This window comes from Uranotaenia lowii, chromosome 3 (genome assembly GCF_029784155.1).
Source record: "Uranotaenia lowii strain MFRU-FL chromosome 3, ASM2978415v1, whole genome shotgun sequence".
NCBI lineage: Eukaryota > Metazoa > Arthropoda > Insecta > Diptera > Culicidae > Uranotaenia > Uranotaenia lowii.
The window spans coordinates 232,810,219-232,832,846 of record NC_073693.1 but is presented as its reverse complement, the minus strand read 5'-3'; the positions used below and the strand labels follow the sequence as shown (position 1 = coordinate 232,832,846).

Below are 22,628 nucleotides of genomic sequence, written 5' to 3'. Positions count from 1 at the left end.
ATCGATAAAAAATACTTTTCTGCTCCTTCATAAATATGCCTTCTCAAGTCCGCTAATATGCTTCATAACTAATCAACCGTATTTAGCTAGCTTAGCTTGATTGACTACTCACATCCACCTTAAATCATTGAACTTGAAATGCAACATGAAAAATATATTAAATCAATAGTTCCTTATAAGCTTCGCCAACCTTTAAATGTATTTTTATCGGTATTTAAACAAACGCATTTAAAATTCCATGATCGCTGGCGTGGCTCAGTAGAACTAGTTCCACATCGCCAATGGTTGCTACTCCGTGATTGACCGAGGCCATCAATTTTATTCAGAGGTCAAATGAATGGTGCTTGGGACTAGCAACTCATTCACACTGCACAAAACTGATGCTCTCTCTTTTAACGTCAATAACGGCGCCGGCCACGTCCTAGTAGTCAATGGATAGAAGGAAAATAGAGAAAAAGGATTGAAAGAATAATAATTCATGCTTTAGGACCGAGGTCACCTCTGCATCCTAGCAAAACAATTGTTTGTGTGGATTGGGTAAAAAGGATATGATCAGGAAACACTTTTGACTAGTGTTATGTAATCTAGGTTAAAATCATATTCTACTAAGTTCCTGTGATTTTGAAATCAACTAGATCACCTATTCTAGCAACTAACTCATTTGAATTTTGAAAATTCGTATTAAAATTGAAAATATTTATTTCCTACCAATAAAAGAGAGAATGAATCTTTTGAATAAGTAAAATGATGTAGAAACCTGCATTGAATTAAATTTAAAATATTTCGATTAAAAGTGAACGATTATTTTCAACTATTGAATAAGCGAAACAACAGAGACAAGGGTAAACAACTTATGCTGATCATGATTTAAGGAAGTTTTACCATTTGTTTTTTTTAACTAAACGAAATTTGAAAATCATTTGAAATATTGAGCATTTTACAAAAAAAAAAACTGTCGTAAACGTAAACAAAAAATAAAAGATAAATTTGGAAAGGAAATTATCAAATGCGGAACTGAAAATAGTTCATAAAATTCAAAATTGTACTCATTTCGTTCACTCCATGTTACTAAACCCATAAACCTTTGTATATATAGTGATGATGATATGATATGATAGCAATCAACGATTGTGTTAGTAATATAGTTGTAAGTTCTTTTATGAACAATATTATCAATAACACTACATGGATGTGATTAATGTTTACCTATGTGATTCATTACTATCAACAATTTATGACTGAATGGAAACTAATACAACAAATTACACAAATATGACGATGCAATCAGAAAATGTTTGATTATGATAATGAGTATATTAGCACAGATATTAGGTTAATTATGGGTACTTTTAATAAAGCAATGAAGCTACAAACAATTTGTGGACGATTGTGCTCTACTGAATACTGAGATGACATGTACCTAGTTCTTTTTTTAATATCCTTGTTTAAGTGCTGCCAGAGCATGGATTTGAAATATATATGATGAACTAACAATAAAGCTTATTTCTCTGAAAGGAGTCCATTACACTTCTTCAAACATCTATTGATTATTCCTTTCCATTCTCTCTAACACACCTTTGGGATGTTTTATCGGTTCAGTATATTCCATTGCTCGCCTAACAAAAATGCATCAGCATCCAAGCAACAGTATTTTCATAAACGGTGCTGTCAGCTGGGTTCTTAAAAGAGCAAAAATGAAATCTTAAGATTGTTTAAGAAAACAAAATTGTCGACTGCCAGGTATCAGGTATCAGAATGGGGGTAGGCTTAATAGCGGCACGTTATCCAAACATACGGGAAAATTGTGCCTAGCCTTTTTTTTTATCCAAGATTTCATCATTTACCTGAGAAACCTGAAAAACCTATAAAAGGAAGAAATAAATTCAATCTATTTAAGATGGCATAAAGCCTTTCCACTAGGGATTATTAGCATTAAAGCTCTTTTCTACATTCGGTAAGGAATGATAGAATGTTTTTCAAGTTTAATTTCTTAAACTCAGATTCGCTTAAAGCGTAAGATCCCAGAGTACGAAAACGTAGTCTGGCAAATGAGGGGCAGTTACATATAAGATGGAAGGGATCTTCCACATCTGATTCACAACTACCACATACTGGAGATTCAGCACGCTGAATGTTGTGCATGTGATAGTTGAGTTTACAATGACCGGAGAGTGCTCTGATCAAGATGCTGCAATGAGATTTATTTAAAGTTAATAAGTAACTCGATATGATTGGAGATGGTTTTTCTAAAAATAATTTAGTTTGACGACAAGTGTCCAACTCTTCCCAGTATCGTTCATGCTGGTTAGAGGACCAAGTTTGAATTTGGTTTCTGAACCAACATGGTGATATTGGGACAGCCGGCTCTGGTCCGTAAAATTCCTTTTCCGACCCAGCTCTAGCGAGTTCGTCGGCGCATTCGTTTCCAAAAATTCCCTTATGTCCGGGTACCCATAGAAGGTTTAATCCATTGCCTTCAGCAAGTTCTTCGATTGCTTTCCGGCATGCGATTACCAGTTTTGATCTAGAACTGGAAGCACTGAGTGATTTGATAGCTGCTTGGCTATCTGAACAGAAATAAATTGTTCTGAACATAATCTTCTTTTGAAGTGCAATTTGCACTCCATACATAATAGCATATAGCTCAGCCTGAAAGACTGTACAATATTTTCCTAGAGGTTGAGCATATTCTATGTTCAACTCGTGACAGTAAATTCCTGCACCTGCACGGCCGTTTGATAATGAACCGTCAGTATAGAATACAATATGAGAGGACATTTGGTCCTCTACGAAACCTGATAACCATTCTTGAGGAGAAGGAAATTTGACTTTAAACCCCATGTAGGGAAAACTACTCGAGAGTGTTAAATCGTTTGGCGCTAGATTAAACTTGTTTAATCTAACTAATTCAGGCCACACATTTGTATGACTCGATGATCTTTCGATATTTCCTGACAGCCAGAAACCAACTGCCTGTAGACGAAAAGCACATGAGAAGGCTTCCTGTTTTAGGAACAAGTGTAGAGGTTTGATAGAAAACAGAGCCTCTAGTGCTGCAGTAGGAGTTGTAGTGAACGATCCGGACATCCCCAAAAGACACATTCTTTGAAGGTGATTTAGTTTAGTCCGAACTGTTGCAACTTCTCCTTTCTGCCACCACACTAGACACCCATAGGCCAGAATTGGTCTTACTATTGTGGAATAAATCCAGTGAATATGTTTAGGTTTGAGTCCCCAGTTTTTTCCGATTGCACGTCGGCATTGTCCGAAGGCCATGCATGCTTTTTTGATTCTGAATTCGATGTGATCAGACCAGTTTAATTTGGAGTCAAGAATGACACCCAAATATTTAACTTGATTAGACACGGTGATTTCGAAACCATAAAACAGCAGAGGGCGCACCCCGCGGGTGATACGTTTTTTAGTAAATAAAACAATGTAAGTTTTTAGAGATATTAGGTTAATTATGGGTACTTTTAATAAAGCAATGAAGCTACAAACAATTTGTGGACGATTGTGCTCTACTGAATACTGAGATGACATGTACCTAGTTCTTTTTTTAATATCCTTGTTTAAGTGCTGCCAGAGCATGGATTTGAAATATATATGATGAACTAACAATAAAGCTTATTTCTCTGAAAGGAGTCCATTACACTTCTTCAAACATCTATTGATTATTCCTTTCCATTCTCTCTAACACACCTTTGGGATGTTTTATCGGTTCAGTATATTCTATTGCTCGCCTAACAAAAATGCATCAGCATCCAAGCAACAGTATTTTCATAAACGGTGCTGTCAGCTGGGTTCTTAAAAGAGCAAAAATGAAATCTTAAGATTGTTTAAGAAAACAAAATTGTCGACTGCCAGATCCTTTTGAGTTATTACCGCCAGCGCCACCCTAATAATTCAGGACACTACCTCTACATACGTTGTTGATTTAAAGTTAACATCCAAACTACCCAATATTTTAAAGTTAGAGTAGAGAAGCTAAAATAGACTCATGCTAACAACTATGATGCAAATATGTTGGCTTTTTCACCACCCCCCCCCCCCCCCCTTGAGGGTCCAGAAAAAGCAAGCGAGGTATTCTAATTTACACCCAAAATTTTACAATTCTTCATCAAATGTTGATGATTGATTAAGGTAATTATAGAGTTACAATTTCGACTCAGAGCTGATGCCAAAAATTTGAAAACGAATCCCAGGTTCAAATTCTGCCACAGTTTTTCTAAATTTTGCCACTTGTCGATAGGAATTCATTTCTGAAAAATACATTTTAAATGAGATTAAACTCATTTCCCATGATCTCGTTCCGTATTATAAAAATTAAAATTGTATTTCTGTTTTCATGTTTCAGATTCTGTATCCAGTTTAGGATTCTCAATTTTCGGTTCGAACCATCATTAGAAAATAGATGTGGAAAGCATGTTTTGAAATCCTCGTTTAACTTTGTTTTTGCTTTTCATTCGAAATTTGATTCATGGTTTTCGAAACTCGTATGCATTTTCAATATTTCGATAATAATTTTCTGGTTGTGAAAAAAAATTAGAAAACCATCCCGAATTTTTGTTTCATATTCTTTAACTTTATTCTTATGTAGAATTCAAACATAACAAAGCTTCAAAATGGCTATCCAGAATTGAACACTCAGAATCAGTTTTCTTATTCGAAATTCATATTTTAATTCAGATTTGTAAGTCGGATTAAATATAAATAATTGAAATAATAAATTCAGATTCAAATCAAAGATTCATGACTGAGGGTCCTGAAACAAGTTTCAATTCTTAGCTTATATTTTAAATTAGAATCTGTCTGAATTCAGAAATATTATTCAAAAATCAATTTTGAATTCAGGTTCAGAATTCATATTTCAAATTTATATACAAAGCTCAGATTGAGAATCAGTGTGTAAATGAGTTTCACTGTCAAATTAGCACATTAATGACCGCGAAAAAATGTAAGCCGGAAAACACCAATATGCGATATTATATATCTCAAAAAACATTGGGCCAAATTTTACAAGTTTAATATTTCTAAATTGCTGAAATTATTGTGTTTATTTTTTTTTTCAAATATAGTTTAAAGATAAAATTTATAACCTTTGAGTAATGTTTCTTAATGTAACACATTCGCGCAAAAGATAAAACGAGATATCTCAGCATTTGCTAAAATTATTATAATAATGATATATTTTGTAGAGGAAATCAAATCACAAATATGTAGCAAAACTTGAGTTTATTTTGCGAAATTTATTCAATTTAAAAAAAAAACTGGATTTTATTTATAGAAAATCTTCAAAAGAACTTTTATTATCGAATTAATTAAAGAAACATGCAATCTTCCCGAAAAATATTTAACCGAGAATTCTTTTATCGGGAGAATTTATTAACATTAATCTTAAACTTCAGATTTTATTACTAAAAAGTTTCAAGTGTTGGATCTGTTTTGAAGTTTTTCTAAATAATGCATGTTTAATAGTCTCATCCTCCTTTACAATTCCTAAACGGTTATTAAAGCATTAAAATCGCAGCTTTTAGCATATAACTTGAGGTTGCCAGATTGCTCGGTTTAATCCGGGTTTGCCCAAAAACCAAAATTTCGGAAGAGTCCTCACCGGCCCCTTTGCATGGATTTTGACTAAGTGCCGTACAACGTTCTTGTGAGAGCATCGCGACAAAGTTGCGTCGGACATCAGACCACGGCCCTTCAGGTATCAGGTATCAGAATGGGGGTAGGCTTAATAGCGGCACGTTATCCAAACATACGGGAAAATTGTAGCCTTTTTTTATCCAAGATTTCATCATTTACCTGAGAAACCTGAAAAACCTATAAAAGAAAGAAATAAATTCAATCTATTTAAGATGGCATAAAGCCTTTCCACTAGGGATTATTAGCATTAAAGCTCTTTTCTACATTCGGTAAGGAATGATAGAATGTTTTTTAAGTTTAATTTCTTAAACTCAGATTCGCTTAAAGCGTAAGATCCCAGAGTACGAAAACGTAGTCTGGCAAATGAGGGACAGTTACATATAAGATGGAAGGGATCTTCCACATCTGATTCACAACTACCACATACTGGAGATTCAGCACGCTGAATGTTGTGCATGTGATAGTTGAGTTTACAATGACCGGAGAGTGCTCTGATCAAGATGCTGCAATGAGATTTATTTAAAGTTAATAAGTAACTCGATATGATTGGAGATGGTTTTTCTAAAAATAATTTAGTATGACGACAAGTGTCCAACTCTCCCCAGTATCGTTCATGCTGGTCAGAGGACCAAGTTTGAATTTGGTTTCTGAACCAACATGGTGATATTGGGACAGCCGGCTCTGGTCCGTAAAATTCCTTTTCCGACCCAGCTCTAGCGAGTTCGTCGGCGCATTCGTTTCCAAAAATTCCCTTATGTCCGGGTACCCATAGAAGGTTTAATCCATTGCCTTCAGCAAGTTCTTTGATTGCTTTCCGGCATGCGGTTACCAGTTTTGATCTAGAACTGGAAGCACTGAGTGATTTGATAGCTGCTTGGCTATCTGAACAGAAGTAAATTGTTCTGAACATAATCTTCTTTTGAAGCGCAATTTGCACTCCATACATAATAGCATATAGCTCAGCCTGAAAGACTGTACAATATTTTCCTAGAGGTTGAGCATATTCTATGTTCAACTCGTGACAGTAAATTCCTGCACCTGCACGGCCGTTTGATAATGAACCGTCAGTATAGAATACAATATGAGAGGACATTTGGTCTTCTACGAAACCTGATAACCATTCTTGAGGAGAAGGAAATTTGACTTTAAACCCCATGTAGGGAAAACTACTCGAGAGTGTTAAATCGTTTGGCGCTAGATTAAACTTGTTTAATCTAACTAATTCAGGCCACACATTTGTATGACTCGATGATCTTTCGATATTTCCTGACAGCATTGCTGCATTATATCAAATAATGTGCTTATGCACAAACCTCTTACCAGCAGAAGATAATCATCTGCGAATCCATAGGTTGGTATTCCACGGTCATTGAGTTTTCTCAACAAGCCGTCTGCAACTAGGTTCCACAAAAGAGGAGATAGTACACCTCCCTGTGGGCAACCACGTGTGCTAACTTTTGTAATTGAAGCCTGTCTTAAAGACGAATGAAGATTCCTGTTACTTAGCATTGCGCTTATCCAGTTAGGCACTCCATGAAGTAGTGCCGCATCCATTATTGATGTAAACGAGACATTATCAAATGCTCCTTCTATGTCTAGAAATGCTCCTAGACATGATTCTTTCTGTGAAAAACTATTTTCAATATTATGTACTACGTTGTGCAGAAAAGTTAATGTTGATTTTCCTGTTTGGTATGCATGTTGTGTCGCATTAAGCGGATGTTGGACAAGGCATTCTTGCCTGATATGATGATCAATTAAACGTTCAAGTGCTTTTAATAGAAATGAACTTAGACTAATAGGACGAAAGCTTTTGGCTTCGTCGTATGATGATCGTCCCCCTTTAGGGATGAATTTCACGGCTATCTGCCGCCAAAGTTTAGGAATATATCCATGAGCAAAACTGCTTATCATTATTTTTCTTAATATGTGTTTGAAATGATCGAAACCTTTTTGAAGCAAAACTGGAAATAAACCGTCACTTCCAGGAGATTTGTATTGAGCAAAACCATCGATTGCCCATTTGATCGATTCTGTAGTAACTATTTTCCGAGCAAAATGCAAGGAATCTAGGCTTCCAGAAAAGAACTCAGGCTCTATCGATGAATCTTGATCAACACATCCTGGAAAGTGAGTATTGAATAGACAACTTAATGTTTCTTCGTCGTTTGATGTATAATCACCACTAGGGGTTTTAAGGTATGAAACCTGATAATCTTTTGATTTGGCTAAGACTTTATTTAACCTACTTGCTTCGTGCAAGCTTGAAATGTTTGTGCAGTAGCTCTGCCAACTTGAGCGCTCGGCAGCTCTTGTCGCTTTCCGGTAAGCTCTGCGAGCCAACTTGAAAGCATCAAAACCTTCCGTGCGCCTTCGGTTCCAAGAGCGTCTGCAGTTTTTTCGTAATTTACTGAGATTTGAGTTCCACCATGGTGTACTGTTTTTGTTGAATTTCAACGTTCGTAAGGGACACGCTTCTTCATAAGAATTTAAAATAATTTCGGTGGTTTTTGCAACCACTTCATCCAACTCAAGAGGAGTAGTAATTTCAGGTGTATATCCATGAAATTTAGTAGCAAGATGCTCCAAATATAGGTCCCAATTAGTTGTTCTTGGGTTTCTGAATGTAATTGTTTCTAAAAACTCACCTGAGTGATCAAAATAGATAAACCTGTGGTCAGAAATCGATTCTTCGTTAGGCACATGCCAATTTGAAATTTCCTGAGAAATTGTTCTAGAACAAAGTGTGATGTCAATCACCTCTTCTCTGTCACACCTAACAAAAGTTGGTTTATTTCCTACATTTAGAATTTCCAAATCAGTGCTGCTTAAATATTCCATTAAATTTAAGCCTCTCAGATTGATATCTGAGCTACCCCATACAAAATGATGGGCATTGGCATCACAGCCAATTACAAGAGGTATATTTTGTGATTCACAGAATGAAATGACATTTTTTAAATCATCCGTAGGGGATGATTGTTCATATGGTGAGTATGCTGAACAGTAGACGTATTTTCTATCAGGCAGCGAAACCTGAACGACGCAAATATCTCTTGTTGTTAGATTGGGTATAAGTGTTGCATTTAAAGAATTGTTTATCAATATACATGCACGAGGCATTATTCGGGCATTAGTCATTCCAATTACACTGAACACAGTAAAGTTTGGTTTGAGCAAATTCCCTAAGTAAAAAGTTCCATTTCGGAAATAGGGTTCTTGGACCAAGGCGATTGATGCAGTTCCATTAAGGATTAAACGACATAAGTTCAGTGTAGCGGTTCTTTTGTGCTGCAGATTTATCTGTGCAACCTTAATAGAAAGCATTTCGATCAAAGAATTCCACACATATTTCCATCACACACAAGAACCACTGCACCTTCATATCAACGCATGAAGCGGGGTATCCCTTACAGGATGAAAATTTAAAAATCGTGTGTATAATCTGAATCCCACGAGTTGCCAGGAAAAATACGGCCCTTTGCACCAGTGCCTGGCTATAGTGCAGACCTTAACAACGTTCTGCTTAAGATAGGATTATTATACACCCTCCTACCCCCACTTTGGGGCCCGCAGGCACAGAACCACCTTGAAGCGGGTGTTTACAAAATTTAGGAGAATACAACTCGTGCATGCGCATTAATAGCAATAAGCACAATTGGTGAATCCTCCCTGAAGAAACTTGGCTTGGAACCAAGCCAAGGTTCCCCCCTCCCAATGTGATAGTCGCATTTGAAGAATGACTAACGCATATGGGAAGTACTGGATAAGTCGCCTTTTACGACGTGGACCAGTATCCCAGTGGTAGTATTCTATAAGCCGCCACCACACAGCCAAACCAAAATTTCGGAAGAGTCCTCACCGGCCCCTTTGCATGGATTTTGACTAAGTGCCGTACAACGTTCTTGTGAGAGCATCGCGACAAAGTTGCGTCGGACATCAGACCACGGCCCTTACTCAAACATTCACTGACATTTTTTTTGAAGAAAATACATTATGTTATGTTATGACTGAAATTGATGAAAAAAATAACAATTTTTTTTATATGTGATTGAAAAAATTCTCATTTTTTATTCAACACCCGTTATTGATAAGAGGCCGGATTTTGCCCGGATTGATTCACTATAGTTGGCAAATGGAACAAAAAAAACAAATTGTGCTGTAAAAATTTTTATTCATGCCCCCAAAACAAAATAATTTGAGCAAGTTTTACAAAACTAATCATGAAGTGTTATTTGAAAGCCAAAAAAAACGATTTAAAATCTGTCAATGAGTTTTGGTGAAAAAAAATTGTTTAAATTTTCTTTTCTTGATTTTTGTTGAGTTATTTCTGGATTTTTACCAAATTTGCTCGAATATTGCCCAGATTTTAGATCGTCAATTTGAAAATCAAATGCCCGGATTTTGCCTGGTTTATATATTAAATTGCCCGGATATGTGCTGAAAAAATTATGGCAACCTGAATATAACTGTATAGCTGAAGAAGTACATTCATTTTGAAGATTAATTATTGCATCCACACTTTACATATTTTTGTAGATCAGGGGCGGTAGGGACTATTTGAAAACCATTGTTCTGGTCGATGAATTCCTGACAGTATTCCTAGTAGTATTTTTAAATCCTAAAGGTAGGCTTTTTGTTGCATTCAAATACCTTGTGTTTGCGTTCCTTGCTACAAACAGTAGAAAGAACAAAAAAACTCGCCAAAATTTCCACATTTAAATTTGTAATGATCAGCAAGCTTTGACTGCTATCCAATACAAATGACCTCTGCTGGCTGGTGGTTTATGAATGATAATACCCGGCGATAATGGAATAAAAAAGCCGGTAAAGGAACGAAAAATTGTATGAAAAATGGGTCCATGACTTGTAGTTCGTGGGAAAAAACGAAAGTTGTATGGGAGAGTCCCTTTTCTAAGGTATGAGGGGCTCATAACTATTACTAAAACCTTCCTCACGTCCAACTGCTTCACTATAAAAACAATTAGATTGATCGGTTGAGCAGTTTTAATTTATAGAAGGTGCGTATAAATATACAATCAAATATACATATGTACATTTGTAGTTCACCTTACCATTATATATACAAGATTCCGTTATAAGGAAACACTAATTATTTCTTATTGTAAAATGAAGAAAAAATTGTTTCATGATTATAATATTGATGATTATAGTATTAAAACGTATGCCAAAAAATTCAAAAAAAATTTTTGTGCTTAAAAAAATTGTAGATATGTTTATAGATTAAGCTTTCCAGATTGCGTGGTTTTAATACATAATTTGGGAACTGTCTGGTTCAGACCGGTTGCCCGGAATTCATTGAAATATGTCTGGATTTTGTCCGAATTTATTCACTTTATTTGCCAAATCGAACTAACAAAATCTAATTGTGTTACTTTTTTAATTTAGGCTTCCAAAGCAAATTTTTTTGAGCAAATTTTATATAGGTTTTTTGGAAGCCTTAAATACGTTTTAAAATATTCTGATGAGTTTAGATGAAAAAAAATTACAAGTTTTTTTTTCTTGATTTTTGTTGAGTAATTTCTGCGTTTTGTCCAAATCTGCCCGGATATTGCCAGGTTTATAGATAAACCAGCCCGGACCTGTACGGCCCCAATGCGTGTTGAAAAATTCTGGTAAACAAATTAAACAAAAGTGACCTAAGCGCATAAACCCGGCATAAGACGAAATTTTCATTTTATTTAACAAATCTTGTTTTCCTCATCCATATAATTTTTCTGCGGAAAATATGCTTCAGCTTATGTCAATACCAAATTGCAGTAATTTTTTCAGTAATAAAAAAAGCTAGTTTTACAGGGTTTGTCCTTGCGTTGATTAAAATTCAACCTTTAAAGCAAATGACCATTTGCTTTAAAGGTTGAGTTGCTGTTCACTAAAACCGTTTTAAAAATTAGTTTATTACTGGAAGATATTATTCGTTTTATATATTCCCCATATCTTAAGTATATCAATATTTTCTTTTGATTTCATTCGAAAGATCGTGAGCAAAACCTTATAAAAATATGTGTTTCATTCCGTAGTGAAAATATCACAGTAACCTTATCCATTTGTTTTTGACAAAAAGTATATGTTAACTCCATATAACTTAAACTTAGCTTAAAGTTCGGCCATTCCCAAAAACTGCACTTAAAATTCAATCCCGAGCATCTCAGGGTGGTGTAAAACGAATTTCAAAATTCATGTTGCATTCGAATCTTTTTTTCATAGGGTATTTCGGGGGAATATGCACTTGCTAAGGGAAATGACCGAGTATGGCGGAATACATATGCTGAACACCCGAATACATTCCAACATGTGCTTCGTATTTCTATCTTCTACTCATATTCTGTCAATAATATTACTTTTCATTGTAAAAGCTATGAAAATATTCGCTTTTTTACAAACGCCTTTGAAGGCAACCTTTGAAATTATTGTATGTTAAACGCCCCAGTGAAGGCAAATGATGCTCCAAAACATTGGACCAAAATGACTCAAAAACAACACAATATTCACAGTGAAAATAAATTAATTCTGTTATTTGATTCCGAAAAAAGTAGAAATATTTTTTTCCAAGTTTATCTACACATGAAACAAGCGGTTTGTTAACATTTCTCGATGAAAAAATGATTTTTTTTTAAATTTTTGACTTTATTTTCAACAACTGTTCCAACAAAATTTTTCTGCTGCATTTGGCGACAAATTTAGTGAACCGATTCGATTTTTAGTGCAGGTTTTTTACTCAAATCCGATCGAGTGTTACAATTATTATGCATCTTAATGATAATTTAGGACTAAGCAAAGAAGAAGATCGATATATCATTCCGATAATCGGTCTGTATTCATGGAAAACAGCACTCCAAAATTTAGAATAAAACACGTGGTTTTGTTCACATCTTACTGAACATCACCTTGAGAGGAGGGCGATTTGTCCATAAATTCAGACAATTCAAATTTAATAAATCTTCAATGTTCCATAAAACAACAATTTACCACAGTTTTTCATCAATTGATAATTCAAATATACAATTTGAACAATCAATAAACCAATGGTGAGGATGTTTTAAGCAATCATCTTGGTGTAAAAACCTATTTCATTTGATCACTTTTTACAACTCCAGTGATGGATAGCCACCACAAAATTTAATTTGATAGTTGTTCGTGTTTTAATGAATATCTGGTAATCATTTTTTATTAAAATAACAAGGTTTTAGTTTTAAGAACACATTTGTGTAAAAAGAATCCACTAAAAAATTTCGCAAATCTCCAAAATTTATCAAATTATAGTCGCTGGCGTTTTACTCCACAAGAGCATTATGGACAGAAGTACTCTACTTATGAAAAAAAAAACATTCGTTTAATTTTGTGCACTTAAAATAAATAAAATGACTACTTAAGTTATTATCTAGAAGTTTTCGATCACCCCGCAGTATGGTGAAACGACCAAAAGTTTGGGGTCAGTCTTCTAAACATGTATTTCTATTTAACGCATATCAAACCAAGTATTGTTTATCTGGTAAGTTGATTTGGAAGCTAATGACTTGAACTTGTAGAACGGGTATTTAGTTGAAATATTTTTGAAGACTAACTTCATTAAACCTTCATTAAGTCATATAAAGTTAAAATATACTTTTTGTCAAAAACATACGAATACGGGTTTGCTCACGATCTTTCAAATGAAATCAAAAGAAATGCGAAATGTTATTTAATGGCTGAGATAAGGTCGGTCAAAATTTTCATGGTTTCGAGGGGATGATCCCAAACTTTTGGCCGGCAGTGTATGTACACTGCCGGCCAAAAGTTTGGGATCACCCGCCTAAAAACATGCAAATTTTGATCGTTCATATCTCAGCCGTCTTAGGACATATTGCAAATCTTCTGATCTCATTTGAAAGATAATGAGCAATAGCTATTTCGGAGTTATTTTGCCCATAAATAATATTTTAGTTTTGCACCTAAAACTTAACCTAAAGTTAGAGCATTTTCAAAAAAACGCACTCAATATTCAAAGCCGATCATCTCGCGATAGGGTGGACCAAATTTCAAAATTTGAGTTGCATTAGAATCCTTATTCTATACTTCTCAAAATACAATCAAAAATTTTTGTGCAAAAATTTAAGAATGTACTATTAATTAATAAAATAGACACTTAAGTTATCGTCCAAAAGTTTGGGATCACCCCTCAGTATGGTGTATTGGGCCAAAAACATGCAAATTTATCTCATTCATATCTTTCTCATCTAACAACGTATTGCAAATCTGAAGGGTGCATTTGAAAGCTTAAAAATTGTTGTGTTTCCATAAATTCATACAAAAATTATATTTTAAAGTGATAACTATAAACAATTTACTTGAAATTAATTGTTTTTTGAAAATTCACACTTATGATTGAGAATTTTTTATGGTTATGGATTTAAAATATAATTTTTTAGTGAATTTATGAAAAAACAACAATTCCTAAGCTTTCAAATGCACCCTTCAGATCTGCAATACGATGTTAGATGAGAAAGATATGAATGAGATAAATTTGCATGTTTTTGAAAAAATGATCCCAAACTTTTGGTCGATACACCATACTAGGGGTGATCCCAAACTTTTGGACGATAACTTAAGTGTCTATTTTATTAATTAATAGTACATTCTTAAATTTTTGCACAAAATTTTTTGATTGTGTTTTGAGAAGTATAGAATAAGGATTCTAATGCAACTCAAATTTTGAAATTTGGTCCACCCTATCGCGAGATGATCGGCTTTGAATATTGAGTGCGTTTTTTCGAAAATGCTCTAACTTTAGGTTAAGTTTTAGGTGCAAAACTAAAACATTATTTATGGGCAAAATACCTCCGAAAAAGCTATTGCTCATTATCTTTCAAATGAGATCAGAAGATTTGCAATATGTCCTAAGACGGCTGGGATATGAACGATCAAAATTTGCATGTTTTTTAGCGGGTGATCCCAAACTTTTGGCCGGCAGTGTATCTATGTTTATTTTTTTATTTATTTGGTTATATTCTGATATTGTTTCGATTTTTAGGATTTCTGACATTCGTTATAAGTTATTTCAAAATGATATACAAATTGTGCTTGAATATTTTTTGAAAAACTTATTGCAACTTACGAAAATTTCCGTGGTTTCAGTTGAATAGTAATATGAAAAAGCGCAAAGAGATTTAACACTTTAACTACTAGCTTTATCCTATCATGGATTCAAAAATTCTTTAGCAAATCGACTTGGCAGGAACCTGCTTGTGCTTTCAGAGGTCATCGTTATCGCGACAATATTTTCTTCAATGAAGACAAGGGAAAGTGATTTCATTTTGTGGCTCCAGTACATTAGCTGAACCTTCCAGGAATAAAAATGAAGAAAAAAAAACAAGAAGAGTGAAGAACAACGTTGAGTCGGGTCAGAAAATGTGAAACCATGATAGATGATGGGGGAAAAAGATGTGTAAACGTCAGGATTCTTTAGGGGAAAAAAACCTAGAAATAGGTAAGCAGTAGCAGCAGTAGAAAAACATTCTTGCCATTTTCTTTGTGGTCTGTTGCCAAATTCTGAGTAGCTTTCGAGATAAAGTGTCATCATTTTAGTGGATCTTGTTGGATTAAGTGGGGCTTAGCGTTTTCGTCAAAATGGAGCTGGAGCAGCTGAGGGTTTGAAGCCCGGAGATTGTGAGGTGACTGTTAAAAGATCCAGAAAAGGAGAAGGAATGCGAGTTATTCTTACAAATGTCGATTCTGGAATGGATACCATTGTAGCTTTGAGAGAATAATCGGAACATATGATTTAGGGAAGGCTTTCTTCATGGAAGATTGAAATATAAACTGCATACGGTGAAAAATGTGAGCAAGAAGAGAAAAATAACACTCAACTTGGCTGAAACTTCAATGATTAAAAAATTGAAAGAAAATTACAGTATTAAATTGTTTTTCAAACAGAAGGAATATCTATTCCAAATTGGTTTTCTTCGTAACTTTTTTCTAGTGAATTTCAAACTAGTTTCGGAAGACTGAAATTACAGTGTCCAATTAACCAATCCAATTTTACATTTGCGTTCCATACATGAACATCTAAAAAAAAGGGATCATATTCGAACGTATCAAATTAAAATCATCCGGAAGGACGATGATTCCAAACCCTATTAGCATATCAAAGGGACTTTGAAACTAGAGAATAAAGTTCCTGACCAGTAGGGCTGATCCTTCTGACACGGATCAAGAAAAATATGACCCAAAATGAAGTCCCACACCCGAATGGGAAACCGTAATGCCTAAAACAACACTCCTCACGCAGTTTTTTCCCCATCCTTCTCTCGAAGTCGGATATGAGATTTCCATATCATCTTTCTGTCATTGCATTTCGTACGTTGCGTTCTTCATCCTCTCTATGGGGAAAGCTTTCAATTTGACAAACTCAAAGCCCCAAACGACAGCCAGATGACAGCTGTGGCGTTTCGGTTTTACACTGATGTGCTTTGCTTGCCCGTTTTCCAGGCGCCATCATCAGTCATTTTTTACGGGCATCCGGCGCTGTTCTATCCCATACATGGGTCTTTCTGGTTCTACAAGTCTGTTGTAAAAAATGTGGGGGCTGTGTGAGAACGCGTTTCTTCCCTTCGGGGAACAAACTTGAGCAAATAAAAATCAACTGCGCTGTTCTTTTCCTTATAATTGAATTTTTATGACATAAGCTGGAGAGATACATTCCAGGTAACGCATAAAAATATCAAGTAATAAAATTTGCGTTGAAAATCTTGGTAAAATGAAGCTGTGGCAATAAATCTCAGCATAGAGTGGTAAAGATGAATTTTATTTTTGTAATTTTTAGTTAGGCAGGCACTTTTTAGGTGAACATGTCAATAAAAACTTACTTTGTTCCAAAAAATATCTCGCACAAATGTCTTTCTTTATATCATCCTTAACGAAAATTACCTGAAAACAAAAGAAAGTAGAAAAAACATTAGTGAAATATATGAACAATTGACAGTGTATATATCTCGCGGGAACTTTCATTACGTCGTATGAATGAACTAAATAGAATTCACTAAAAACTGCTGCAAAAGTTATCAAAACAACTTTAAAATTTGTGTTTCACATGTATAGAATATGTTGTCCAGGCTACAAATATTATAAATGGAAAGAAGTTGCGACAAAATTATGTCGGTTTTTGTATTTTTTCGTAATAAAACTGTTTGTTTACATTTTGTTTCACACGACGTTATGAAAGCTCACGCGAGATATAATAATTTACAATTTATGGGAAATGAATACCAGGTAGATACAGGGATTGAAGTAAGCGTTGGATTAAGGAGACGTGAAAATTTTCAGCACGTGTTCAAATAATTAATTGTTTTAATATTCATTTCCGATATGAAATTATCATTTTTATAAATTTATTTGGTCTTTGGGATTTTAACATCTGTGGGTATAAATGTAATTAAATGTAAAGTGCAGTGTGGTGCAGTTGTAAGAAATGAAGGCAGTCTTGTAGTTGGATGTTCAAGACCAGATACCTGTTATCTTCAATAAATACGGTCAATTTCCCGGGGGCACCTTCATTGAAAATAATGGAAGCACGCTTCTAAGTTTTCTATTTCAATTTCTTTTCAGTAGTTATTTATTAATTCCATTCTATTCTATTTTGTTTATCTATAGAGGACTTTAACCATCTTGGTCATTCTTCCTCTTAAGAAAGTGTGTACATTTTGTCTTAATTCTACAGTTTATCCAACAATTTTGCACCTTTCAGGAATACCAATAGTTTGTTCTCGTTCGTAATGTTTAAAGCTGCCGAATAATCGTAACCGATTCCACAGTTATTTATTAATAAGTTTCCAGAAAATCGAAACGAAAATTACCAGATTTTGGCAAAAAAACAGCAAAAAACAGCAAAAAAAAGGGAAAAAATTTTTGAGCAACTTTTACTGAGATTTACGCCCTTCAATTGATAATCACGTTACGAGTTCCATCTTGAGTGATTTACAATTTAATCATGTGAGGAGCATCGATGGAATCTTTCTCCAAATAATTTTGACATTCAATATTTACGTCAAATTTTGAGCTACATATTCAATCATTTGACGTTTATGAGTTTTATTGCATGAGTATTATTAATCTATGAATTTGGATTAGGGTAAGTGAGCCCTATTTTGGCATGGTCCTTTTCTTGGCATGCCAACATGTCTTTCAATGTTTTTCATGTCCAAATTGAGCTTAAAAAATTTTAAATATATTTTCATTGCGAAGAGAATAATTTGTTTCAAATCTGTGCATACCGAATTTTTTGATTGTTTGTACTATAATAAAGAAGTTAATTTTTTTCGATCTGCATCCGAGGAAATTATGTTGGAAATCACCGTATGAAAACTCACCTTTCTAGTGCAACTGTTGAATTCACATGCAATTTCAAACGCGGACATTCATTTGAAAAATTTGCAATAAATACTCATGCTTACAGTTAAACTCGGCAAAAAATCAAAAAATACACGAAAGACTAAAGAGTGAATAATTATTTAGGTTTTGAATAGAAATTTAAAACTAATTTTGTTCCTTTTCTTGGCATGCAACTTCAAGCGAAATACACCACCAGTGTTGGAAGCTGGAAAAAATACATGTTCATTAAAGAGGTATTTTTGGGCTGATGTTTTCCCTAAAACTTTATTTAAAACTACGCACAAATGTTTTCATACTAATTGGGTTGTATGATAAGACCGTTGCTATCAACTTAAGCTTCGAAATAATTTGAAGAACATAAGTGATTCGACTAACTAAAAGTCATATCCGAGCATTGAAAATGCAAAAAAGCGATATTTGGGAACCATGAATCGAAGGTACATTGGTATGCGTGCGAACAGCATTTGCATTGCAGTCTGCCGAGCAAAAGCCACGTGGTCTCCTACAGAACACAGTGGTTCGAAATATTAAAAAAAAACTAAATTAAATTAAGCATCTCACAAGACTAAAGATGTTTTTCTTATCTAAAAATTGTTAGATCGATGGCAATTTATAACTTTAGTATATAAAATAGATAATTAATTGAGTTTTTTAATCGTTTTCTATTGCTTGGGAACCATATACCAACTCAGATTTAAATTTTTGGATTTTTGTTCTAATTTTTTTCATGGAAACAGATGTTGGAAGTTCAGGAAAATATCGTTTGCTTTCCAATTATTTCTTAAAATATTTTATGTGAGTCGAATTAAAAAAAATGTTTTAGCAAGGTTTACATTCTAACATTTATTTGGCGTGTCAAACCACTGCGCAACGCCCCGGGCATTCGAGAAGGCTCTTGCTAGAACCAGGGGGGTGACAGCCCTATCCTTTGTCATTGATTTTGACAACCATCAAAATTACGTGCCCACAATTTTGTGGGCCCATAACAAACCTGACATTTTGCTGTCAGAGAACCGTACTAGATGTCAAATCCTAGAGAATTATGAATGATTGCACACTAACACAACAATCATTCTGGTTCCTCATTGGTTGAAATTTTGACTTTTTCAACTCTGTACTGCTTTGAGAGGAAAACACCATAAACGTTTCTCCCGATGGATAGAAAAAAGAAAAAGATTTTTGTTCGCAATAAGAACCAGATTGTCACCCCCCTGGCTAGAACCTTATAATCTCAGCTAACAAATTCAAAAAGGCAACATTTTAAAATACCATTCAAAGAATTTTTCAATTTTTTACTTTATGAAGCCAAACTTCACAATATGAAGACAGTTGTTTTGTAGTGAAAATAACCCTATGTGTCGCAATCGCCTTGCGGCATTTCTGGACTTCCGACTTTTTGAAACGAAAGCTTATTTTGTGCTTCCCTTTCAACCAAATTTCATCAATGTTTTCAAAAGCCTTTTTGTTGTATGAGTGGCGCCCGGTGTTCCATCGTCGCATAGAACTTTACGCTCAGCTGACGTCATTCTGTCAGTGGCCTTATATTCAGAATAGCCAACGATTCTGTTAACTGTCAATTGAGCATTGTTGGTAAAGATCTATTGCACTTTGCTGGTGGCCAAGAATCGGATCATCGAAACGGCAAACAATTGGTACGGCGGCCAAGTAATTGGAGCACCGCAGTGAGTACTTTGCATGAATTTTACTCACATTAATGAAAGTTCCATAGAGAAAACATATTTTTGTTAAACTCTAAGCAAGTTAGCTAGTAAATTCTTCAAAGGATGTTATATGGTGCACTCAACAGGAAGGTAGGAATGTCGAAAAAAAGGGTAAACCATGCCTTAGGTGCCAAGGTCGGGTACATTTACCCTATTACTTTTGCTCTTCACATGATAGAACAATCACACGGTAGTTTCGCATTTATTTTATCTTCAAATATAATTGAAAATTTGTTTGTGAAAAACTGATAAGATTATCAAAAATGAAAAAAATTACAATATGACAAAAATGACAAAAATGACAAAAATTACAAAAATGACAAAAATGACAAAAATGACAAAAATGACAAAAATGACAAAAATGACAAAAATGACAAAAATGACAAAAATGACAAAAATGACAAAAATGACAAAAATGACAAAAATGACAAAAATGACAAAAATGACAAAAATGACAAAAATGACAAAAATGACAAAAATGACAAAAATGACAAAAATGACAAAAATGACAAAAATGTCAAAAATGACAAAAATGACAAAAATGACAAAAATGGCAAAAATGACAAAAATGACAAAAATGACAAAAATGACAAAAATGACAAAAATGACAAAAATGACAAAAATGACAAAAAATGACAAAAATGACAAAAATGACAAAAATGACAAAAATGACAAAAATGACAAAAATGACAAAAATGACAAAAATGACAAAAATGACAAAAATGACAAAAATGACAAAAATGACAAAAATGACAAAAATGACAAAAACGACAAAAATGACAAAAATGACAAAAATGACAAAAATGACAAAAATGACAAAAATGACAAAAATGACAAAAATGACCAAAAATACAAAAATTACAAAAATTACAAAAATGACAAAAATGACAAAAATGACAAAAATGACAAAAATGACAAAAATGACAAAAATGACAAAAATGACAAAAATGACAAAAATGACAAAAATGACAAAAATGACAAAAATGACAAAAATGACAAAAATGACAAAAATGACAAAAATGACAAAAATGACAAAAATGACAAAAATGACAAAAATGACAAAAATGACAAAAATGACAAAAATGACAAAAATGACAAAAATGACAAAAATGACAAAAATGACAAAAATGACAAAAATGACAAAAATGACAAAAATGACAAAAATGACAAAAATGACAAAAATGACAAAAATGACAAAAATGACAAAAATGACAAAAATGACAAAAATGACAAAAATGACAAAAATGACAAAAATGACAAAAATGACAAAAATGACAAAAATGACAAAATTGACAAAAATGACAAAAATGACAAAAATGACAAAAATGACAAAAATGACAAAAATGACAAAAATGACAAAAATGACAAAAATGACAAAAATGACAAAAATTACAAAAATTACAAAAATTACAAAAATTACAAAAATTACAAAAATTACAAAAATTACAAAAATGACAAAAATGACAAAAATGACAAAAATGACAAAAATGACAAAAATGACAAAAATGACAAAAATGACAAAAATGACAAAAAATGACAAAAATGACAAAAATTACAAAAATGACAAAAATGACAAAAATGACAAAAATGACAAAAATGACAAAAATGACAAAAATTACCAAACTGACAAAAATGACAAAAATGGCAAAAATGACAAAAATTACAAAAATTACAAAAATTACAAAAATTACAAAAATTACAAAAATTACAAAAATGACAAAAATGACAAAAATGACAAAAATGACAAAAATGACAAAAATGACAAAAATGACAAAAATGACAAAAATGACAAAAATGACAAAAATGACAAAAATGACAAAAATGACAAAAATGACAAAAATGACAAAAATGACAAAAATGACAAAAATGACAAAAATGACAAAAATGACAAAAATGACAAAAATGACAAAAATGACAAAAATGACAAAAATGACAAAAATGACAAAAATGACAAAAATGACAAAAATGACAAAAATGACAAAAATGACAAAAATGACAAAAATGACAAAAATGACAAAAATGACAAAAGTGACAAAAATGACAAAAATGACAAAAATGACAAAAATGACAAAAATGACAAAAATGACAAAAATGACAAAAATGACAAAAATGACAAAAATGACAAAAATGACAAAAATGACAAAAATGACAAAAATGACAAAAATGACAAAAATGACAAAAATGACAAAAATGACAAAAATGACAAAAATGACAAAAATGACAAAAATGACAAAAATGACAAAAATGACAAAAATGACAAAAATGACAAAAATGACAAAAATGACAAAAATGACAAAAATGACAAAAATGACAAAAATGACAAAAATGACAAAAATGACAAAAATGACAAAAATGACAAAAATGGCAAAAATGACAAAAATGACAAAAATGGCAAAAATGACAAAAATGACAAAAATGACAAAAATAACAAAAATAACAAAAATGACAAAAATGACAAAAATGACAAAAATGACAAAAATGACAAAAATGACAAAAATGACAAAAATGACAAAAATGACAAAAATGACAAAAACGACAAAAATGACAAAAATGACAAAAATGACAAAAATGACAAAAATGACAAAAATGACAAAAATGACAAAAATGACAAAAATGACAAAAATGACAAAAATGACAAAAATGACAAAAATGACAAAAATGACAAAAATGACAAAAATGACAAAAATGACAAAAATGACAAAAATGACAAAAATGACAAAAATGACAAAAATGACAAAAATGACAAAAATGACAAAAATGACAAAAATGACAAAAATGACAAAAATGACAAAAATGACAAAAATGACAAAAATGACAAAAATGACAAAAATGACAAAAATGACAAAAATGACAAAAATGACAAAATTGACA

At 33.1% G+C, this 22,628-nt stretch overlaps 1 protein-coding gene across 1 annotated transcript in view; it reads right to left on the bottom strand.

Annotated features, from left to right (window-relative positions):
- The window catches only part of LOC129753172 (uncharacterized), an 85,887-nt gene that overhangs the window by 3,570 nt on the left and 59,689 nt on the right, over nt 1-22,628 (bottom strand). Inside the window, exon 6 of the mRNA XM_055748967.1 lies at nt 16,515-16,575. Coding sequence (XP_055604942.1) covers nt 16,515-16,575 — 61 coding nt within the window. The remainder of the gene's footprint in view (nt 1-16,514; nt 16,576-22,628) is intronic.